The 23012-nt window shown below is 46.1% G+C and overlaps 1 protein-coding gene and 1 long non-coding RNA gene across 2 annotated transcripts in view; one reads left to right on the top strand and one right to left on the bottom strand.

Annotated features, from left to right (window-relative positions):
- Positions 1-11504: 11504 nt before the first annotated feature.
- Positions 11505-23012, bottom strand: part of LOC148389418 (uncharacterized) — a 54982-nt gene continuing 43474 nt past the window's right edge. The window contains exons 5-6 of the long non-coding RNA XR_015861785.1: positions 12752-12999; positions 11505-11900 (exon numbers count right to left, since the gene is read on the bottom strand). This is a non-coding gene — a long non-coding RNA (uncharacterized LOC148389418). The remainder of the gene's footprint in view (positions 11901-12751; positions 13000-23012) is intronic.
- On the top strand, positions 16792-21697 carry barhl1b (BarH like homeobox 1b). Its single transcript, XM_088392714.1, has 3 exons — positions 16792-17699; positions 19537-19759; positions 20423-21697. The coding sequence occupies exons 1-3, from the start codon at positions 17240-17242 to the stop codon at positions 20721-20723; spliced, it is 984 nt and encodes a 327-aa protein (XP_088248840.1). The 5' UTR covers positions 16792-17239; the 3' UTR covers positions 20724-21697.

A 23012-nucleotide genomic window follows, 5' to 3' on the forward strand; every position in this document is an offset into this window, starting at 1 on the left:
TGAGTTTTGATCGGTGCAGCGGTGTGAGAGAATTTTCTATTTGCATTATTATAGATTATCACACACAAGTCTGGCGGCAACTGCAAATAAGCTCCCCGCCCAATTTTATTCCAGAAGTTGACAGCCAAGATGGAGGTCACGGAGGTCAGGGCGAGGAAAAGGGTGCAAATTTGTAAATCCCGCCAATCTGTTTTCGAATTACGCCGGCGCTAGCGTGCGAGGTGTTGTTTCCATGTATTATGGAAATGTAATAGGCCGGCCATGCGGGCCCCGGGCGCGTTCGCAGGTGCCGCGTTCGGCACGTTTGGCATTCTGCTCCACTTCTCCTACTGAAATGAGTTCTCGCTGGAAACTTACAGAGGATGCGGCGCCCACACAGCTGTTCTCCCCCGAGCTGGCGTACATAAAACATAAAAGGTAAGCCTATATGAAAAATGCACAGAGCGCTGGAAAATAATGTGCTTGATACCCGACCGCTGTCGGGCAGGAGGGAGATAAAGAGAGCGGCCTGCCCTGGATAGATTTTTTTTTTTTTTTTCAGATCTCGTTTGACTGCGGGCTTGGATGACTTCCTGCGCAAACATTTACTCACCGTGCTCAATCCGCGGATCACATTACAAAGATTGATTGTTCACTTGCCTTTCACCCTCCACTGTTTCATTGGCCAATATGAAATTAAATGGGATTCTTCAAAGAGGGGAGGGAGGGGAGGAGTAGTCGACTCGTTATGCATTCGAATAAGTGACTTTGTCTTTCAAGCAGATGCGAACAAGCAGATCGCGTGCGCGTGCAGGAAAGGCCGCCATTGTTCTCGTGCGGTTTGAGATGAAGCGAAATCTCGAAGACAAGGCGAGCAAAACAAATCCGAATGATTGTCACGCTCCAAAGAGTGGCAACGTCGTCAATTCGCCCCGGCGCCCGTGTGAACTCGCAAGGCAATTAATTTGTGACACACAGGTGGCTCACGACTCACGCAAAGCATAAATTGGACACTTTTTGGCAATCCCCAAAACAGCTCAGTGAGTTCTAATACATCCCACATGGAACCGGAACCACGGCTCATCAATTTAGCTCTCACTTGCTTTTAAGGGATCTCTGGATACGAGTAAAAAAATAAATAAATGGAACTGAAGAGATAAGTGAAAACTGGCCCGCACCTGATGGACTCTAGAGGGCGCCAAAAATCAGGTGATCTTTCAATATAATTTATTCTAGCAAATTATTTCCATTAAGTCAGTTGTTTAGTTCTAAATTTGTAACGGTGGTCATTACATTCAATTTTGTGACATTAACAGTTGTTGGGGAGGGGGGGGGGGGGGGGCACAGAGGGCATCACATTGGCTAGGGCCGGCCCTGCGTCACTCCATAACAAAATAATCAGACTGCAGCTAGTTTCTGCTCTGGCCACCAGGCAAGTACACAAATTACAACATGTCATTTTGTGCAACAGGTGGAAATGCAGCATTTGTGTTTTAATCAATACAAAAAAAAAAAATCAATAAGCTGCTCGGCTGGAAGAAAAAAAGCCGAGACCGTGTCGGTGTTTTGACCTTGAAGACTCGGGGTCAACACAACGGATGGCTTTCTTCTCCGCGAGACGCTTTTTTTGGAAAAAACCAAAGCGCTGTCGGTGAGGCCGAGAGCGAGAGAAGCTTAGCCCCTCCCTCCCTCTCTCGCTCCCTCCCTCACCTCCGCATCACGTCCTCCCATCCATTCCATTTCCCCTTTCTGCGTCTTCCTCCCATCATCGCTTTCCTCACCCTCGCCCCCTCACATCGTTAGCATTTAGATAGTTGAGAGCAGAGAAGCTGGGGTAATAGGCTTTTCCCTCCCCGCAGTCCCTCCTTGCTCAAATCAGCTGAAGTAAGAGGGATTAACTCAAAAGAACAACAATGATGATGAGAGCGAGTGCCAATGAAAGAAAAGGAGCAATGAACGGGGAGGGGAGGGGGCGAGGCATAACGCTTGATCGGCCCGCGAGCTCATTAACCCGGGCCTTGACTGAATTGATGTTAGAGGTGATTGGAGATTATCACATTTAGGAGATACTTCTCCATCCCGACCCCTCCCCTGGCCTACTCGCTGCGTGGTTTTCTTTCTCTCAATTTCATCCAGGTCAGCTGTCCCTCCCTGCTCGGGATCCCTCGGGCGGATAGCCTGTGTTCGCTTGATCTCCTAATTCTGCTTCATTTAAACTTCATCAAGTCTTCCACTGGACCGGAAGCGGAGAAGAATGAGAACAGCTTGGCTGGAAACAGCTTTTTCTCCCCTCGCTCCTCTTTTGTTGTGTGTGATCTGATATGATGCTCCCCCCCCCCCCCCCCGCCCCCCAAAAGCAGCTGGAAATGTACAAACTCAAGTTTGAGTCAAAGCAGGTGACTTACAAAAGTTTCTTGAAAGCCTTCAACGACGCATTTAAATTTATCATTTAAATATTAAGAACTCGTGTTAAAAGTCTGACTTCTAGTGGAGTCCTTTTTGTGAACATTTTTAAATTAAAAAAAAAATATTAGCTAATTTTTTGTTTAGGATCAAGTATTTAAAACCGTTTCCGATTTAAAAAAGGAATTGAATGAAGGTGGAAGCCCAAATGATGTTTATTTTGTTATTATTATTTTTATGGGCCAATTATGTGACACCTCTGAAACATTTCAGTGATTTTTATCTACAATCCATTTATCCAATAAATTATTTTACGAAACAATATTTAAAATACAATTTTCAAGTATTTGCCTTTTATAGATTATAATCACAAACACAGAGAGATGACTAATCCTGTACGCCTTAGACACCATGTACACCCCCCCACCTTGATTTAGAAAATTTAGCATGCACCCTCGGCCGAGGCAGAAAATGAGATTACTGTATTTAAATGACTATGGTAATGGAGAGCATGCTGCCGGGCCCCCGTCGGATAAAGGATTTTTCCAGCGTTCATTGTTCGCAGTTTTGCAAAGTACTATCGCCCTGCACCGGCTCACAATGGGGATGTCATTTAAAAGACATTTCTCTTTCTTCTCCTCCCCCCTCAGCCCCTCGTCAGGCCCATGTACCGGGCCCCGGGAGGCCTCGGTAGCCGAGCGTGCGTGTGCATGTGTGTGTGTGGACTTGGCCGAGGCCAGACATAAGGAGAATATTGTTCATTCAAAGCCGCTGCAGAGTGATTGGACACGGTCAGCCCCTTTTGGAAGCCGTAATCCAATCTATGATTTTAATGAAGTGTACTCTCCAAGGATGAACACCATGTGGTCACGGGAGGATGTGGAGGCCAGGTGGCCAGGAGGGGGAGTGCTTTGAAAAAGCTGCATCGTCGCATCCCAAAATTATCTGTATGTGTGTGTAGGGGGGGGACAAGAAGACACTGTCGTCAAAAACTTTTTTACGAGGGAATTTCATCCGGTCCCCCAATGGGAGTGCAACAGGGTTCTGATCTCAGCCCACTGAGATGCTGCGGCAATCGTTTTTTGGGATTTTAATTTCAGTTTGATTCTGGAATTTTATCAAGTATCAAGACCAAGATTCACTCCACAATTATTTTTTTTAAAAAGTGGAACGTACACATGCTGCACCTTCCATCTGCATCACAGAGTACTTTATCACAGCAGAGTTTTCTCCCGGTCCCGTTCTTCCCTCTCGAGTCCCCCCCCCCCTCCCTCTCGCAAGCCTGATCTATTGGTTTTCGCCCGAGCGGTGAGCTATAAATCACGCCGATGGGGAGCGTCGATGATTAGGTTACGGGTGCAGGGAGAGAGGAAGGGAACAGAAACGAGGGGACATCACGGAGGAGGGGTGAAGGTGGGCCCGGCTACCTGGGTGCACAGCAGACAGGTTACTGATGGTGTTAGTTACCTGCACGAGGTGGCGGAGGGAGGGGGGAGGGGGGGCGAGTCGTTCTCCTGGGTGTTACATAAAGGAGCTATGGCTCTGCCGGGGCCCGACGAAAGACGCGAGGATACATAAAGCGAGCGGGAATTGCCTCCACTGTATGAATGCGCCATTGCTTATTCTGGCCCATAATGTCAGTGTTGCCTCCTGAGAGCAAGAACAGGGAGGGGAGGGGGGAGGTAGATCTTGATTTATCTTGTAACAGCGGCGCAATTAAAACTTCATTTGTTGGAAATGTAGACTTTAGCCTCATTTAAGCTTTAGCGGAACTTATAAACTGCCTTCATTTGCAGCGAAAGTCGGTCATGTGACACGCACGGAGCTCGTTTTGGAAATTCGGCTCCCTGTCAATTATCGATGCTACTTTTTTCCCTTCCGATTCGATTCGATGCTTCCCGAGCGGGATGTCGATTTGTCTGGAAGTTGACCTTAATGCCTCATTGGCAGAGATTTGCCCCAGCGGCATGACACTTTCCCTCAGGTAACAAATCTCCCTCAGCTGCCAAATCTTCCGCCGAGGAAGTCAAATAAGACAAACATGAGCGGGGATGATAATGAACACGCTTCATGAGCGTGACAGAAAGCAGGAGATGCCGCGAGCGCCCCCCCCCCCAGCCCTCCGCTGATATGGTACAATTGTGTTTTACTTGTTCGCCCATTTAATGGCTGCTCTGTGTTACTGTATGTTTCATCAGCATCATGGTGGCAGGTGGGAGGGATCCTGCCTTTGGAGGAGCGGAGAGGGGCTTTGTTTGCTTTAGTTTACATGCTCGCCGGTTGTTTGTTGCGTGTCGGCTTGCCAGATCTCTGCTGTCAGCCTCCCCTATCAGCGAGTCTGACAGCTCCGCCGCCGTGTTTTCAAGGGAGAGGAGGAATTAAAAGATAAGAATTGCAGGAGAGAAGGGGAAAAAGGAAGCAGGTGCTCGAAGCTCACCTGCCCGACAGATTGGCTTGATGACGTCGGGGGGGGGGGCCCGAGCGAGTCTTTGGAGCTAATGTGGGGCGATTGTCTTGATTTTCTGGGGTGCAGGCGGCGAGGAGGGAGGCCGGGGATTACGGGGATGATCCCGCCATTCAAAGCAGCTCAAAACAGAGCCTGCTCTTCCCTCCCCAAACCCTGCTAATTCCCTTTTGATGAGGCGTGCTAAATAAATCCTATTTCCACGCCTTTATTCCCAACCGACTCCCGGAGCGGAGATCAGGGGGGGACGCGGATTTTACAGGCTTCTGCCGCCATTTGGGATCCACAATGGAGTCCGGTCGCGGCCGCCGTCCGGAGTGACGCGTTTACACGCGGCGGCGCTTCTCGGCAAATGTGCCATTATGGCTTTGTGCACAAATGCAGGCCATCATGTCATGCGTTTGAAATTTGTTGCACTCCAGGTGCGTGCGCACCGTAGCACCCCCCCCGTGGCGCTCGCCTATGACGCTAACAAGCTCCTCCGTCTTTTTTGCTCTGTCTACAGCAGGGCCTTGTTATTAATGGGGACCAGCTGGGAGCGGCGCAGGTACACGCGCCGCCAGACAAAGGCCCATATATAATCATAAAGTCATAACAAACGACCTGATGTAAATGAGCGTCGGTAAAGAAAGAATAAGGCCGTGGCTCTGGAGGTGAAGCGGAAAAAAAAAACGTCGAAATGCCCACTTAGCCGACTGGCGGAGAGAAGTGCAGATACGACCTTTGACCTCCCTCCGGACGCGCGGTCAAGACTTCCGTGCGCCTCTTCGACATCTCGTTTTTCTACTGATGGGGCAGTTTGGCTGCGGGAAAATGTCCCGGCCGATGAAAGACAGATTTCTACTCGCTCTTCAATGACGGCTTGGCCTCTGACATATGGCGACGCTATGGCAGCCTTCGCAACCTGGCAGCTTGCATCCTCAATGACATTTTTTTTTTTTTTTAAAAAGAGATGAAATGATAATTATGACGTTAAACGACAGGCACGGAGAATCCCGGGGCTTGCTGGTGTGCAACGGCGAGGCTTATCAAGACACATGCTTCCAATTAGCCGGGCTTCTTGGTGTAAATGCTTCATAAATTATCCTCCCTACCTCGGGATTAGGAGCGTTAGCGTCGCCACAGTCGACAAAGGTTGGGCATGGAAATGAAAAGGACAGTTGTTGGAGGGGGCGGGGGTTAAAGATTGAGGTGGAAGGACGAGGAGTGAGTGAGGAGTTGGCGGTGGGCGCTCACGTTGTTTGGGTGCAACCGGCAAAATACAATTGCGCTCTATTAGGGCAATTCGCAAAGTGTCATGTCACCAAAATCTTTGCAGCATTTTTTTCATGAAGACAAGCCATAAATGATTTAAAACGATCTCAATGATGAAAATTGTACTGCTCCTTAAAGCCATTTGATCAAACCATTCAAAATCAATTTGATAACATTTAATTAATTGTATTGAGAAATGCCCTTTATCTTCCAATGCAGTATTAAAAAAAAATACAAGCCAAAATATTATCTAAAAATCACCAATTTTGGGACAAAATGACAAAATTAACTTTTTATTTGCTGAGCCATGATTTTTTTTTTTAAAGTTATACAACACTGAATTAAATGACACACTCTAATCAGTGCGTGACGTGTAAAAATGTGTCCTTCGACTGTCCGCAATTCCGGACGGGCGACTTAAATCTAAATCTCTCTTCCACCCTTCCATCTAAAGGGGCAAAAAGCTTTTGGTATTACGAGCTAGGCTGCTCCGTTTCAGCAAAGGTGTCGAGCAGTTTGAGGGGCTTTTGAATCCTGCTGGGAACGTAAAGCGTCTGTAAACACCCAGCACAAAGAGCCCCTGTAAGGCACTAAAGCTCCGGCCGCGGCGGCGGCGGCGGCGGCCGTACAATGGCCCGTCGTGGCCAATTGGCCGCGAGCTGTGGGAGCGAGCCTGTTTAAGAAGACGCAGGGTGGGGGAGTTAAGCTCAGCCGCAGCCCGGCGTGACAGACACTTGTCCATAGAACGCCGCTTGGTGAATCTCAAAAACATTCTGTTTCACTGTCGCTCACCGAGACACTCGGCAACACCAGCTGTCACCCATACGTGTCATATAAATGCAATCTCCCATTTTTATTTATTTTTTCCGGGTCCCGGCGATCTAAATCGACCATCTCAGAGGTGGCACATGCTCACACACGCTCACGTTTGCATACAGCATCATGCAGACAGTCAATAACAGAATGGGGTGTGAGATTAAGCCTAAGCCCGGGCTCCTTTTCATGTGGCGGAGCAGCCGCTGCCCCGAGATCTGGCACCAGATGGCGCTGTGCCGGTGGCTGCCAGGAGATAATCGGGACAGATCGGGCAGCATTACTACCCATTATCTTGTAATTATTCTTGTGTGGAGCGCTGATCCTGCCGTTTGTGTAAGTGGATGGCACGGAGACGCCGTCGCCCCCGGCAGCAGCGAAATCCTCCCCGCTTCTCTCAAGCCCCTCTTGGGGACGCATGGTGGGGGGGCGGGGGGTTAGAATGAAGGAGAATCGAGCGGGAGTCTTTGTGAGACGCAACGCCGCACCTGACATTCATAAAATCATTCTAGTGACTGGCCGATGAAACCGTTGGAATCCGGCTGACCTTTGACCTTTGCATTGATGTCACGCAAGGTGTCATTTCGCCAGCGCCGCAGCCAGAAGAGCACTACTGGCTTCTGATGGTGCTATAAAAGTGCGATAAGGATACAGTAGAAGTCTCCGTGGCTCCATTTGCGCAGAGCAGCCCTTGTACACTCCCCCCCCAACCCTTGCCCCCTCCCCTCCCCACTTCTCTAAGGATGGCGCCGACTGCACAGAGGCATATGGCTTACCATGTGCTGGGTCCCACGTGCACACTCTAAAGCGCGAGTCTACCCGGAACATCTTCGCTTAATTATCGGTATTTTGTTTCTGCATCCTCCTGTTTTGCATATCAATATCTGTCAGCTCGGTATGTAATGTGAAGGCTTACGTTCAAATGCCTCGGCGAAACGCAGGCTTCGGAATATACGGCGACTCCCGTGGGGTGACGAGTCCGAGATTATGTGCTAGCTTTCGGTTCTTTTTTCACCAGGTCTCAGGTGTGCACGTATACAGAATAAGCGTGTGTGTGTGATATCAGAATGTGGCCATGAATCACAGATAGTGCTCGTGCGTTAATCAATAAACAATACGCACCACGACAGCCCTTCAAGTGGCGCGTAATAAAACATTGCTGATCAATCTCGAAGCCCGTGTGGCGCGCAGCGAGGGCATGTACATGCAAATGAGAAGCGCTAAATGCCACTGAGGGGCGGGAGAGCAAAGCAATCACTTCAGATGACAAATTCCATAGGAAGGAGGCGGGTGGGGGTTGGGGGGGATACTTGATATACAGCAAAGATGGGATTCTTAATGCTGGTGATCCAAGAGAAGTCAAGACAGAAGGCATAATTACAGTCGGTGCACCAGGGAAAGATTGCAGATTGATGTTGCGTTCCAGAAAAGTAGGAAAATGGAAATTTCCAGTCTCGCTGTCGGAAAAGTGCAATGGAATTGTTTTCCGTCTTTGTTGGAAAGTGAATGTTACGCTACGCTCATTCCAATTGTCATTATTCTGTTTGAAGACCTCAGAGCAGTTGTGACCATTGGCGGTGCTAGGATTTTTGCCCTTGGGGGGGCTATGGGGTGGCCAAGGTTATCTCAGGGGGTGCACAAAACAGAAAATGATTCTTACAAACCCAAAAAAATCTTCAGAAAAGGCCGAGGAAGATTCACTACATGGTCCTTACAAGTGACAAGGGTGAGTGTGAGCAAAAATTCCCAGAAACAAAAAGAAAATCGGAAAATACCCCAAAAGCGGGAGACCAAGCACATTTTTGGATTTAGCCAGTTCTGTGTGCTTTGTTTGAAAGCTCCAGTATTTCATAATGATGTCACCGTGTTAACAATCTCAGGGGGCGTCCATTTTGCCACCGACTGTGCCAAATGAGATTTTCTCCAGAGACCCGTCTTGATGTCTACAAGGCTTCTAATTGTGTGCGTGCTTGGTGAAAACAAAGTTCTGTGTGTGGCATCAGCGTACACACCCGCACAGACGCGAGAGAAGCCCGCCGTTCCAAAAGAACCTTTTTTCTGCCTAGCCCGAAAGGGGTCAGGTCAACTGATCCGGGGGCCACTTGGGCAAATCCTAAACACAAACACGACGGAAGAAAGAGCAGAAAAGCCCGAGGAGGCTGGCGGTAAAAAGGACGGCTAGAACACGTCCATGGGAAGATGAAGAGATGATGAAGCGAGAGCTGATTAAGCGGCTTTTAGATCTCTGGGAAATATCCAAAGGATTCCACAAATCCTGACCCTTATCGCTGGATCTATCAACCCTGGGAGTCTGTGCGTGACAATGAGAAGTCTATAAGCTCGGCCAAGCTGCTCCATTGACGCTTCATTAGGCAACAATGAGCGCAGATTACCGCCGTGTTGCTGCGTTGGTGGCTTTCACTTGACGCGGAGAAAGAGCGCTTAAGCTAACGCCGCGCAGCCTTTGAAGCCCTCGCGTTGCATCGGATGATTTTTCTCTTCCTACGATTACTGATTTGCACGTAGATATCAAAGGGAATATTACGTAATCGTTTTCACGGTTTGAATGTGTGCAGCTCGGCTGTAAGCAGTTAGACAAAAAAACGTTACACCTTAGCTAGCTTGCGCTCGTTTTCCTACAGCGGATATTGGACTGTGATAACACATCTTTACAACAATGATGACATAAAGGAGTAATCAATATCTGAATCAATAATAATAAGAGGTGTGAACATGTGTCACCAGTAAAATCAATGAGCATTCAGCTTTGGGATTTTGTGCCATGAAATGTGGATTTGTGTAAAATTCACACTGCTTGTAGGTATTTTGCAACAGCTAGAATTTTTTGGGGGGGACTTTTTATAGCTGTACTTGAATTTTAATGTATACGAGTCAAGTCCCTCGATACACATGGGCAGGGTCGAGCCCCCGACAAGAAATGTTCCGTTACGACCCGAGCGTCAGCAATCAAAGCGAAAGGAGGAGCGAGCGGAATGCTAATTGCGTAGCATTGGCTAGCTTTAGCCTGTTGATCGCTTATGTATAATTGAACACAATCTGCGCATGCATTATGAACGAGCAAGGAGGCAAAATTAATGTCGCAGGGATAGACGTTGCAGAATGAGGATTTTTTTTTAAATATATAAAAAAAAATCTCTTTATTTTAATCACCCCTTCTTCTTCCCCAACGTCAGCTCCCCACATCCTTTCCGGGGGAATCAACTTTCTAAAGGAATGTGAGTGAGAGCGAGCAGGCACTCTGGAGGCAGTCAATACCTTATCAACTCCTGCCGAACGCTGACACCTTGACGTCCTTGACAGCAAATTATTACTTTTTCATGACGCAACCAGGTGCAATTACAGCAACATCTTTGCGCCGTATCCTGCTGCTCCTGCAACTGTCAAAAGACATTCCTGGCGGGATCGCCGAGGAGCTGAGACATCAGTCTCCCCATCCCTCCTAAGGTTGCCTCGTATAGACACACTGACAGATGGAAAAGTCAGGTAGGTGTGTACGCGTGGAGGGAGAGGGGGGGGGGGTCGTGTGCAGATTGCAAAAGGAGAAAATGCACGGATTAGTTGTGTTCTACTCAAATGACTTTTTAGGGCGGCTGTGTTTGTTTGGGGTTGACTGACAAGAGCGAAAGGCAACCCGACTTGCCGCTACATTTGCAAACAAGCGCGTTGGTGACGCCATCACAAGCTTCACACGCCGCATGCTACACCCTGTAGGCTTGATTATAAAGTTTAAGCGCACTTTAGCTAACAACAACACAAGGAGGGAGGGGGGGGGAGCAGGTAAAGCTCAATTAAGACTTCAAAGCGACGCTTTTCCCCCCCCTTCGTGCTGCCGCAGACGGGAGCACAAAGAGCGAGCGGCCCTGTGATGGCGCACTTGTGAGGATGCCGGCTGGCGGGGAAGAAACTTTGCCATCCTGGAGGTGGATGTTGCCTCATGTCGCTTTGGTTGAGGTGAGGGGGAGATGTGAGGCTGCCGGTGGCATTAGCGTGCGTTTGTCTCCTTAAATTATGTGTGTCGTCGACAAGAGGGGCAGATGAGAAAAAGACGAAGGAGCCGTGAACAGAGACACCCGAATCTCGGCTTTCATCTGGAATCTTCATTCCTCACTTCGTCAATTTATGAACTTTCTGCAATGAATTCGGATCGGGAGCGGTGGTTGGGGCGGGGGCGCGATCAGCGAATTGGAATTTTCAGACTTGAAATTAGAACGAATATTAGAATATTGACAAAATACAAATAATAATGAAAATAAGTCATAAATATATAAATATAATAATAATAAAAATACACAATTTTGCAGTTCAAATATCTGCCACTCTCCACTTTCCACGTAATTAGCTTAAAAAGTCAATCAGCAAACAATACCTACGCTTGGTGCAGCTAAAAAAAAAACAACACCTGACTAACAGTACGTGCGTAATAACACCTCAGTGAGCTGTTGGTTTTTCTTAGCCCTGTGTGTGTTTTTCCTCCCCTCCTGTCATCCCTCCTCCCCCCCAGCAATCTCTCTTCAAGCGCTACCTTCTCCCTTCTTACTCTCCGAGGCCTCACCCCCACTCGCCTGGGCCCAGCCCCCCCCCCCTGCCTGCCAGACACAGATTTATTCCGCTTGTGATGCGTGTAGCGGGAGCGTGTGTATGTTTGTGTGTCGGGGAAAGGGGGGGGGGCGAGCAGGTCAGCGATGGGGAGGGAGGTGTGTATGTGTGTACAATAAGAGATAAGATCATGGCTCCCCAGGGGCTTGTTTGGCCCTGTACCCGATCCATCAAACGCCGGCTCCGAGTGTCAAGGTCAACTCTAATGAGCATTTTCTGGAGTCTTATTCTGCACGCTGAACACCTTCACTGTCGGCACACACACGTACACACACACACTTTGGACATACCTGTTCGGCTGTTCGATGGATGCTCGTGACAGCAAATCTAACATGCTGGCGTTCATCCCAACAGGTATGAAGTGTTGAACCTGAAGATGACAAGAAGTGGCAAAATGTCAACATAGCACTTCTTCAATGATTTTATAGAGTGCGAAAGAAATAGGGCTAAATATTCCCTTTAAAATTAGAAGACGCTTTGAAAGTTTAGTCACCTGGTTTAAAAGTTCAATAGATGAGTTTATGCTAATTTTTTTAAGATCTGACAAGTGGAAATAACCAAAGCGTTTGAGTGCAAGCTTGGACAAGAAAAAGAAAAATTCGGAGCCTCACAAACCTAGATGGGTCCCTCATCATCCCCTCAGCACACTCCGACGTGCCAAAAGTTGTTAAGGTTTGAAGGCTTGCGGGGTGTGGGTGTGCGCCGGGGCATGCCGAGCATACTAATGAAGCAATAAAAGTCACGGCGGGAGGGGGGGAGAGGGGGGGGGAGTAGGCGGGGGATCCACTGACAGGCGGTGTGATAATTAAGATGTTGCGACCCCACATATTACCTGCATATTGGCCAAATTAGGACACGGGGAGTTTAAGGCCAGAAAGCAATGTTGGGATCCCCACGCATGGGGGGGGGGGGGGGTTCTGAAAAGGGAAGAATAAAATTTTACTATACTATTTCCTGAAGTATGCAACAGATTGGCAAATCTATAATATAACGTATAAACATTTGCTAGTTCAAGAGCCAACTGTGTGAATGTGTACTCTGATTTGAAGATGAGACTCAAATGTATTTTGGGGAATTTAGAACTTGCTTCTGACAAACAACAAGTCAGAAGAGTGGCATATTTTTTCATCAAAGTGTTTTTTTTTTTTTTTTATGAAGCGCATTATTGCTTCAAGTCAATCAAACAATGCAGTTGAGAAATAAATTGAAATGAGTTCTTACGGTTTGGTGGGATCTGCTTGACTTCATTTGTGTCAGACTCCTCAGTTTTGGCTCAAGTGGCCAAAGGTCAGCAAAAAGAGGGTCAAGCCCGGTTTGAAGGAGCCCGCATTCCTCAGGAGGCCTGATCATGATGGATGTTCGTCCTCGGCGTGGCCACGCCCGTCTCCGTTGGCTCTTCGCTCACCTCCGGGCCTCTTGGCACCGACCCTGCGTCCCGCCTCATCCCGCCCAGATGTGTTCGCTGAACTCTGTCAAGAATAATAAAACACCGGTTACAAAGGGCACGCGAGCCGTGCCGAATGGGGAAGTAGTGGGCGCTGGTGATCTTATGCTGATGAAGGAAAAACACTTAAGTCAAAGCCAATTTAGTCATATTATTATTTGATAGGCTTGTTATTTTTAGCGCAGCGCAGATGACAGTTGAAGATGAGCTTGACAAATCAAAGTCTCCGAAAATCTGCTATCAAAAATGAAACGAATCTTGACAATCATTGGAGTCCTGTCGATCGACATACGCACAGAACATTCATAAAGGAACGCGAGGAGAATATTTAGGTCCACATTTAACACCGAGCTATGTGTTTTTAAAAAAAGATACCAACTTCCTGGTACGAGTAAGAACTGGACCAGACCTGTAAGAACACAATATTAAATCAACCGATAGCAAAAGTATGAAAGTATTTTCTGTGTATTGCTTGGATTACAGCAATGACTAAATTAACAGGGACCTAAGATTGACCCCTGCTGTACTCCTAATACTGACAATACTGTCCGTGTCAGTTTCCTGGTCAGCCTTCTGTCCTCGACTTTTTCCCTCTCCCTTCCTGCTTTTTGTTTGCTTGTCCCTGTGGCAGTTTGGTTTTTGTACTTGTGAATTGCTGATGCTAAAAGTCATTTCCAACTATAACTGCGGTGGAAGCCTCTGGCCAATCCCGAAGATGACGACCACAGGATAACTGTGGCAAATATCGAGGCGGGCCCAAAGCGTACTGACGGTAAGAGTGATGATTTCCTTTCACAAATACCCCCACTCATCTTTTACGCTTCCTCCTGGCTCCCCATGGCCTTGGCCCCTGCAGGCAACACACATGGTCTATCTCAAACACACGCACACACATTATGGTTAGGCCTCCAATTAAATCAAAAGTGGTTTGTTTTTATTGGTCTTTTGCGCTGACAAGTGGGCTATCATTCTGACGGCTTTACCTGTCAGCGAGCAGCTGAAAATCCTCTGTTGACAATGCCCAATGCTTCCAATTAGAGCAGAATCACACTCCTGGTGCGCTCGCCATCCTTCCACCAGCCCTACCTCCTCCTCCTCCTCCTCCTCCCTGGGCCTCGCCCCCTCCCCTCCCCTTTTCCCCTACCCCTCTCTCTCTCTCCCACCTCCTTTCGTCTTCCTCTCCAGGAGAAGGGGCTCTGTCTCCGCCGCAAATTACCGACACAAAACGAAGGTGGTGGCGGCGGTGGCTGGCGGTCCAGACCCCCCCCTCCCCTCCCCTCCGTCAGCATTAATGAGCCGATGAAGGTTTATTTGGTCCGCATGCATGTGCTAAATTCTTTCTTGTGTGACAGCTGACTGGGAAATGTGACTGTTAACCTTATAAAAGATTCAGTGGGTTCTCATTATTTTCTGTCAACTCCACTACCTGATGGCGTTCAGGTGCACTATTTGCATCCATGACTGGTTCAGGTCTACCCCCCCCCCCCTTAGCTCACTCTTATTTGTTTGTTTGTGGAGGGGAATCGTCCTCAAAAAGACACGCGTTACTTGATGTTGCTAAAGCGTGGAAATGACAAAGTTTATTCAAAGACGACAAACAATATTACAAACCCTATCTGGGTTGCGTTTTAACGGAAACAAGGGAATAAAAAGCTGCAGCTCATCTCACTTGTTTTGCCACAAAAAAAAGCGGCAAGCTGAAGAGGCCCAGCAGGCCTTATTAGAAAAAGCTTATGAGAGAGTTTGGAATAACCGCGAGACGCAAAACAAAGTGCTGAAACGCGATCAAAACTCACAGGCCAGTTATGGAGGAAATCCACCAATCGGAAGTTTGCTTCCACTATAGTAAATAATAACGTTGGCTGTGAATACTTTGATAATTAAACTGCTATTATAGAAAAACAATCCCAGCTGAAGTTAAATGAGTGCCAAATATATCAATGCAAAAAAAAAAAATAATCGCAGTGGCTATATAACACTGCCAAAAAGTTGCAATTATTTTATTTGGCACCGTTTATGAGGAATCAAACATTTAAGTCGTTAATATCACACAAGCAGTCGTTGGCTGTGACTTTAGTTTGATTTTTTGTTTGCCTGCATTTAATTATTTAGTCAAATATTTTTAAACCATGATCAATCATTAATACGGTACATTTGAAATAACTACAAATGTTTTTTTTGGACCTTAAGATGTAATGTAAAATAAAATTAAACATATTTATTAGTAAGTCATGCAGGCAAACGTTTTGATTTTTTTGTACTCTGCAAAATAAATCTTGACTATTTCCTTGGATTTGGTAAAAATGACTACAAAGACTTCATATTGACCCATCAAACGAATTTTTCACTTCAGTTCCACAAATGAGGACTTTGGAGACGTTACTAAACCACCATGAGGAAGTTCCACACTCAGACCTTCACAAAAGCCAAGTCGTCGTTTAACCTCGTTATCATTTATTTACAACTACACTGTGTAAAAAAAAAAAAAGCTGGGTGAACTCAAAATTTCAAACTTCGATAACAATTTAGGTTGGGTGATTTGTCAAAAAATATTTTGAGTTTTGCTGTGGTGAAAATAGGCTTACCGGAATTTTAATAATAAAATATATTTTTTCCTAATGCCCCCCAACTTAATTTAAAACTTGCTTGCATAATGCAAAGCTTACTTTTTGTGCGAACTAATAAACGTCAATAATTTATATTTTAATGTTGTTTCAACTTTTCTTTTGGGAATGAGATCGAACACTGAGATAAGACAAAAGCGCGCGGGGGGGGGGGGGTGCGTAATGGCGCAAACCATCAACCCACTGCTTCTTTTCATGAGAAAGCAGCAGCAGCAGCAGCCAAGGCAGGCAGGGTGTGTGCTGCCTGCTATCAGCCTGCTTGGTCCCCGCCTCACTCGTGACAGCTTGCAACCGTGATGGGACCCCATGGGAGCCGGGAGCGGATTCACTAACCTGCCGGTGTCTGGGACCGACGCGCGCCTCCAATCTGGTGGTCACATGGTGTGTGTGCGCATTAGATTATTAGGGGCTGTCGAGGCCGTCGCGGGGCAAACTGTTGTGCGCTGTGCACTTAAAAGTGCGCACAATGCTTTTGCATGGCTGTTAAGGTGCAAAGGAACACACAAAGGCAACTCGAACTTTCACAATTACCAGGGACTATTAGATGCTTATTGTGTTTTAAATGCTGACAGCAAGACGGCGGGGCCTTGGTGGTTATTTAAAAAAAAATGGGGCGCCCGTATTTTTAATGCAAAGAATAAAAACATTGCGGTGTTTATTCAACCACATTCAAAACGCGAGTGAATTATTCAAGAATGTATTGACATGAAAAAAAAAAAAGCATCGCGCAAACAATCGCCACTCAGCATGAATAATGAAATAAAAAAAAAAGCGAATTTATTTTAGACTTCTTTGGAAGCTTCACTTTTTTTCTTTATTTCCACTTTTCGCCATATCGTTGGAAATGATGATAAAGGAACTCGGGGACGCAAAAAAAAAAAAGAAAGCGGTCAAAAGGATGAAAAGCAGTCCCTCGTAATAACCCCATTAGAAGCCTCATCAATGATGTAATGAAAGCAAACAGTGAGAAAATTGCCTGTAAACACTCGCATCGGAGTCTCCTGATGAATCCACTGTCTCTTATCAAAATGAGGATGAGCCCGGTAGGCAGGGGACGTCAGAAGGAGGGGCTGCTCGTGCAGGGAGGTCCACCGTCAGCCAATCAAGGCGTGTCACAGGGGACTCACGTGGACGCGACGCTCTTAAAACCTATAGCTCCTGACTTTTCCTCAACTTCCATTTTTTTGGGGGGTACCACTTCCTCCCTTCTCGCCTTAGTTGGGACTATTTAACCCACTTTACTGCAATTCGGCGCATCCGCATGCACGTCCTCGACTCCACCTGCCTTGTGCGTTCAGTGCGCTAAAGAATGAGACGAGGTGACCCGGCGATCCATCTGGTACCTGTCCATGGTGCTGAAACGGCTTCTTGAGTTCTTTTTTTTTTTTACCCGCTCCAGGCGTGAAATCGTAAAGAGGGTGTGATCGAAGAAATCCAATTGGACGCCCGAACTGGATGGACGACGCCAGGGACTACTTATAGGATTTCATATTATTATATGATAAGAAGAAAAACGTTTTTTTTTCCCGAACGCGAGGACATTTTCTGGACCACATTGAAGAAAAATCAACTTGTCTCAAATACCAAATGGTAGTTTGAGGAGCAAGCCCCCGTACACCCCCGCCCGCCCCGGTCAAGACAATGGAGGGGTCCGCTAACGGCTCCAGTTTCGGCATCGACTCGCTGCTCTCCCACAGGCCCGGAAGTCCGCTGTCCAAGGGGGACAGCCTGGCCGGAGAGTGCCGCTCTCCCCTGGAGTTCAGCCCGAGATCCGACGCGGAAAGCGGCTGCTCGTCGCCGCCCTCGCCCAGGAGGGAGTGCGCCGACGAGCTGGCCCCGAGGCAGGGACACGGCGGCGTCGGCCTGCCGCCTCACCTGCAACACGGCCCCGCCGGGATCTCGGCCGGGTCCCAGCAGAGGACCATGACCTCGTCCTTCCTTATCAGAGACATTTTGGCGGACTGTAAGCCTCTGGCCGCCTGCGCGCCTTACTCCAGTAACGGACAACCCACGCAAGAAGCCGGCAGACTGGTCGCCAAAATTGCCGACGATTTTATGGAGAAAATTCACAGCAACTCGTCGTCGGACAGCGAATATAAAGGTGAGCGCGCACATCGGTCGGGGGTGGTCGAATTGTTGTTCCGAGCGTAAATTGACATTTAATCTAAAAAAAAAAAAAAAAGTTCACAACAATATCTACACTTAAATCGGTGATTAAATAAAATAAGGAATAAAACAACATCAATTAATTTATTTAACTTTGATAAAAAAATAAAAGTAATTGCAGAAGAGCTATAAAACTGCAGAGACGCAGATATATAATTGGTCAATAAAACAAACTGAAACAAAATGTATTTTAAGGGAATATATTACAAATATAGTTTCGGCAAACATAGGAATATTTTCAGTATATGTCAAAGTTTCAATTTGACACGATTATTTTTTTCTGGGACGTGACTGTGATTATATTTTGCACAGAAATTATTTCCTATCCCAAATTAATAAATAGAATAGTAAGATCTTGTCCAAACTATTTATTTTTTGTCACAGCGAGAGACTGCTGGGTTTTAATAAACATCCATTTGTGAATTATTATTATATTATTCCAACAGATAACATTAAAAAAACTACAATATAAATTGTGATCGCTCTTATTTACTATATTGAATTTAAAACCTATTTCAAACAGATGGCATGTTTATAGAAGGCAGGCGGGCGAGATAGGAGCGTGGGTGGGTGGGAGTGGGGTGGGGGTCTGAAGAGTAGGAGCTCCAGATAAAAATCATGAAAGCTCGATCTGTTTCCAATCATGTCAGCCTTAACAGACATGTCACCTGCACACACTGACACTTCAATGAAACGGCTCGTGGAAAAGAAGTCCACTGCTGCAGGCTACGCCGAAATTAGAACCACACACACACACACACACACACACACACACACACGACTATGAAATCCCAAAACGTGCACATTGCACTCTCATAAAAACAATAAAACTCTATGCAATAATAAAACAATTGCGATAATCGTCGCCATCTTTTGGAGTCATCGCGCATATGCACGATGACGTCTTGAGTGGAAGAAGCCTGCAGGGCGAGCGTCTCCATGCATGCACGGAAGCTTTTGATTCTTCCCCAGCAAGCCTCCTCCTCCTCCGATATATCAGCACATTTGATGCAATTTGTCCACGCCACTAATCACATTTGTTGGTGCTCAAGGCCGAGCGGCTCTTGAGTTCCAGCCACTCATTTATTTCCACGCTCGTGTGTGAAGTTCCCGCGGACGCTCTTGTCCTTTCCCTGGTGGCTCAATTAGGCGGATTATTGTGCGGCTGCATGCTTGAGACGACCAAAAAGATCCCCCCCCTCCCTACCCCACCCCCGTCTTTTTTTTTTTTTTGCGTGTTAAAATCAAAGTACTCGCCCTGACATGACTCCACGCAGGAGGGGGAAGCTGACGTCAAACACACACACACAGAAAAATCAAATTGAAGGCTGCAGGGATATAACGGAAGCGATTCATTGCAAATTATAAAGGGAAATATATTTGCTCAAGGACTAGTGGGCTGCAAAATAAGAGCTCTAACCTACAAAAAAAAAACATCAAACATTTTAAGCAAATTAGAAATAATAAAGAAAATTCACCAGGAGGATATTTTGATCGGATTACATAAATCCCCCCTCGCAATAATGCTCTATATTACACGTGCCGAAATAAGAAAACGCAATATTTAGAAAATAATAATTCAAGCATACAAAATCTGTGCAATAAAAAGTTCAACCACTGCAATGCTGTGCATGTGATGTAATATCAAAAAAGGCGTGTAAAAAAAAATAATTTAACTGGAGGGGGGGGGGGGGCACTTGGACTCCAAAGTCACGAGTGTGCGCGACAAATGATCATCATTCAGATTTGAATGTATCCTCCACTTTTTGCAGTGAAAGAGGAGGGAGACAGGGAGATCTCCAGTAGCAGAGACAGTCCCCAAGTCCGGCTTAAGAAGCCCCGAAAGGCCAGGACGGCCTTCACGGACCACCAATTGGCGCAATTGGAGCGCAGCTTTGAGCGCCAAAAGTACCTGAGCGTCCAGGACCGGATGGAGCTGGCCGCCTCGCTCAACCTCACAGACACGCAAGTCAAGACTTGGTACCAGAACCGAAGGTGTGAGCGGCTCATTTGACTGCACTGCACCACATAAAAAATATTTTAAGTTGAGCAATTCAACTAAAAGTTTTGCTATAGTGAAAATTGGATTTAGATTTTGTTTTCTTTGATTGAACCTCAATTTAATAACTATAATTTGAAATAAATCTCAATAATTTCTATTTTCGTCGCAATTTAAATGACTATTTTATGTATTTTTTTTAAAAACGGTATCAATTATCCTCCATGTTTGTTTATTTACAGAAAATGAGTTGACATTTGATATGATTTTTTTAAAAGGCAAAAACAGATTTTGTAAAGTGTTATCTTAAGCCAGAATGTGTCCGCAGCTTCGACACCCGGGCATCTAAATGTCATAAATAAATACAAAAAACAACACTTTGGCTTGTGAATAATGCATGCTTGCATGTGTGTGTATCAATAATTCAAAGAAAGCACTATATCTCCTCAATTATCTTGAATATGAATTATTCACCTGCGTCGAGTGCACGCCGACGTTTTTGAGGTGTGAATACAAGAGGCAGCTTGAGACTATTAAAGACCGATTGATAGATTAGATCGATAGATGAATAAATAAATAAACAAATGGCTACCTCCGCCTTTTAATTGGCCACTTCGGAGATAAAACGAAAAGTTAATAGATTTTTTTTTTTTTAATAGGACCAAATGGAAGCGTCAGACGGCGGTGGGACTGGAACTCTTGGCCGAGGCTGGCAACTACTCGGCCCTGCAAAGGATGTTCCCGTCGCCATACTTCTACCCGCAGAGCCTGGTGTCCAACCTGGACCCGGGGGCGGCGCTCTACCTGTACAGGGGCCCGTCAGCGCCGCCGCCCAGTTTGCAGAGGCCCTTGGTGCCCCGCATCCTGCTGCACGGCTTGCAGGGAGGCAGCGAGCCGCCGCCCCCGCCGCCTCTACCCCCTATGTCCGGTGTGCTCTCCCGGCCGAGCCAGCAGCGGTGAGCCGGACCTCCGGATAGAACCGGAACAAAAACGAAAGACACGGGAAACGAAAAATATTATTGAGGGGGGGAAAAAAGCGAACTTTTTTGGTGCGAATCAGAGACGAACGTCCAAGAGGGAACTTTTCACTACTCCTTTTTGAGGGAATTTTATTTATGGCTTATTTATATTTCCGTATCAATCAAAGGCTCTAAGTTATGTATTTATTTAGATTCATCTGGTATTTTTAAATATGTTCTCGTCGTTCCATGCTGTTGCTTTTTACCATAATGATTTTGTTATATTGCGACGACGCTACAAGTGCATCTTTTGAACGATCCAAAAATTTGCTTTCTTGTAAATTATTATTTTTGACTTAACCTGTAAAAATTTGTAAATAAGAATATTTTACATTGGACAGAGGAGACTTTTTTTTTTCTTAAATCTATTGTGTCTTTTTCACACCACGGTGATGCAGTTGATCATATAGGCTAGATTAGCCCATCCCCAAAAATTAATTTACAGGTGTTCCCTTATATGGAAATCAATATATTCAAAATGTGGTCTTTTATAGCTGGAGTTTTTGATTGATGCAAAATGCCAATTCAATTAATGACAATTTTTGCCTATATCACACCAGTTAATATTTTCTTTTATTTTTTTTAAATGAGCCCTTCCAACAAAACCCCCCCTGGTGCACCTGCTGCAGGTTCAAGCAGCCTGTTGATTGCTTTAGATGTATTTGAACAGAGGTTGTGATTTTTCAAAAATTAATTTATGTTAGTTTATATGAAGCTGTAATAACTGTTCTCCTCTCTTTTGGTGAAAAAAAAAAGTAACATTACAGATGCAAGCTTGTGGAGTGGTTCTCGTTTCTCTTTCGTTCCTCGAGTTCATTTTTGGTGAAATTGACAGCAAGCGGCATAGGAGGGGCGAGTTGATGTAAACAACACAAATACTTTTATAAATGTGCAAATAAAAGTCTTTTGATTTAACTGTGTGACTATATTTATTTCGGCATAGCTTAATTTCTGTTTTCTAAACTGCGTGTGCGGAACTCTAAAAGCAACAATCTGGGACTGACATTCAAATGTTTTATTTTATTAGATTTAAAAAAATTAGATCAATCCACTCTGCATTTTATATCATCATATTTTTTTGTCTCAGAAGTTAGCTCAGATTTTTACCAAAGCATTTAAACGCACCAGGACATGTCGGTCAATAACTCGACACGACAGACTGACTTTACAGGTCGTACACAATATCGATAATAATTGTAGAAGATTTTGAGACTATGATCCATTTTTAATCGAGTGGTACACGTGTCAACCTTAGTGAGCATAGGCGCTGCTCTAATTAAACTTCAAGTCAAAATAAACATTGCGGAGGACGCTTGTGAGAGAATAATTGGAATCAACACATTTCCCTCCTTTGATTTGACAGTTTATATATATATATATATATATATATATATATATATATATATATTCAAACGTTTCTTTGATATTGCATATCTGTAAATTGTCAAAAGGCTGATGAATTTAAGTGCCCACCACTTCCCTAAATTAACAGCAGCACCACTACTTGGTTTTCCGTAAACAACGCACCAGCTGAAATATTAATGGCATGTGCGCAATTGTTTAAGTGTCCTAAATGATCCCATTTGGAAATTGATTGTTTCCATCCTCCCCTTCGCTGAAGCTGCTGGATGCTCGCTGCGGTTCCAAGGCCGGCCCGACAGCTGCTGAGCGGCCTTGGAGCTGACTGCAGGCCGGGGATCAGCGTGCAGGGGACAGCTGGTCAGCGGTAGCGGATTCTCCCTCCCTCCCTCCCATCCCTCCCCCTTCCTCCAGCTTGATGCTATATACCCCCCCCCCCCCCCCCCCCCCTCTTCTCCTCCAAGTCTGCTATACCCGACTTCTTTTGGAGGTCAAATCAGTTCAGATGCGGCCGGGCGAGCCGATGTTAGCGATTAGAACAAAAGACTTTAATAGGTTTTAATTGAAAGTCGATAATGGCTTTGATAGGCAGCTCCCCCTGCTGTCGCCCGCCCGCGCATGGCACCTGTTCCTGCCCCCCCTCCACTTAGCGGTCGTCCGCGGACTCGCCACCGTGAAAGATCAGACTGACGGCCTGATAACTGGCGCGTTTATGAAGCGGAAAATTGCATTAAAAATACAGTGACGGCTTGGCCCGCGTGCGTGGACTGAGCCAACAGGAGGGGGAATGAAACGCCTCCCAACTTGCCAAAAGATCATTACAGACTCATCATAGCGAGCCGTGTCTGATTCACATAATGACCAATAAAAG

The sequence above is a fragment of the Syngnathus floridae genome, chromosome 12 (genome assembly GCF_059516105.1).
Source record: "Syngnathus floridae isolate MCC-2025c chromosome 12, RoL_Sflo_1.0, whole genome shotgun sequence".
Classification (NCBI taxonomy): Eukaryota; Metazoa; Chordata; class Actinopteri; order Syngnathiformes; family Syngnathidae; genus Syngnathus; species Syngnathus floridae.

What these genes read in the sequence shown, in the direction of transcription:
- barhl1b (XM_088392714.1), top strand. Translation starts at nt 17,240, where the DNA reads ATGGAGGGGTCCGCTAACGGCTCCAGTTTCGGCATCGACTCGCTGCTC. An exon ending in GTCGGACAGCGAATATAAAG is followed by an intron (nt 17,700 to 19,536) that starts GTGAGCGCGCAC and finishes CACTTTTTGCAG; the next exon opens with TGAAAGAGGAGGGAGACAGG. An exon ending in ACTTGGTACCAGAACCGAAG is followed by an intron (nt 19,760 to 20,422) that starts GTGTGAGCGGCT and finishes TTTTTTTAATAG; the next exon opens with GACCAAATGGAAGCGTCAGA.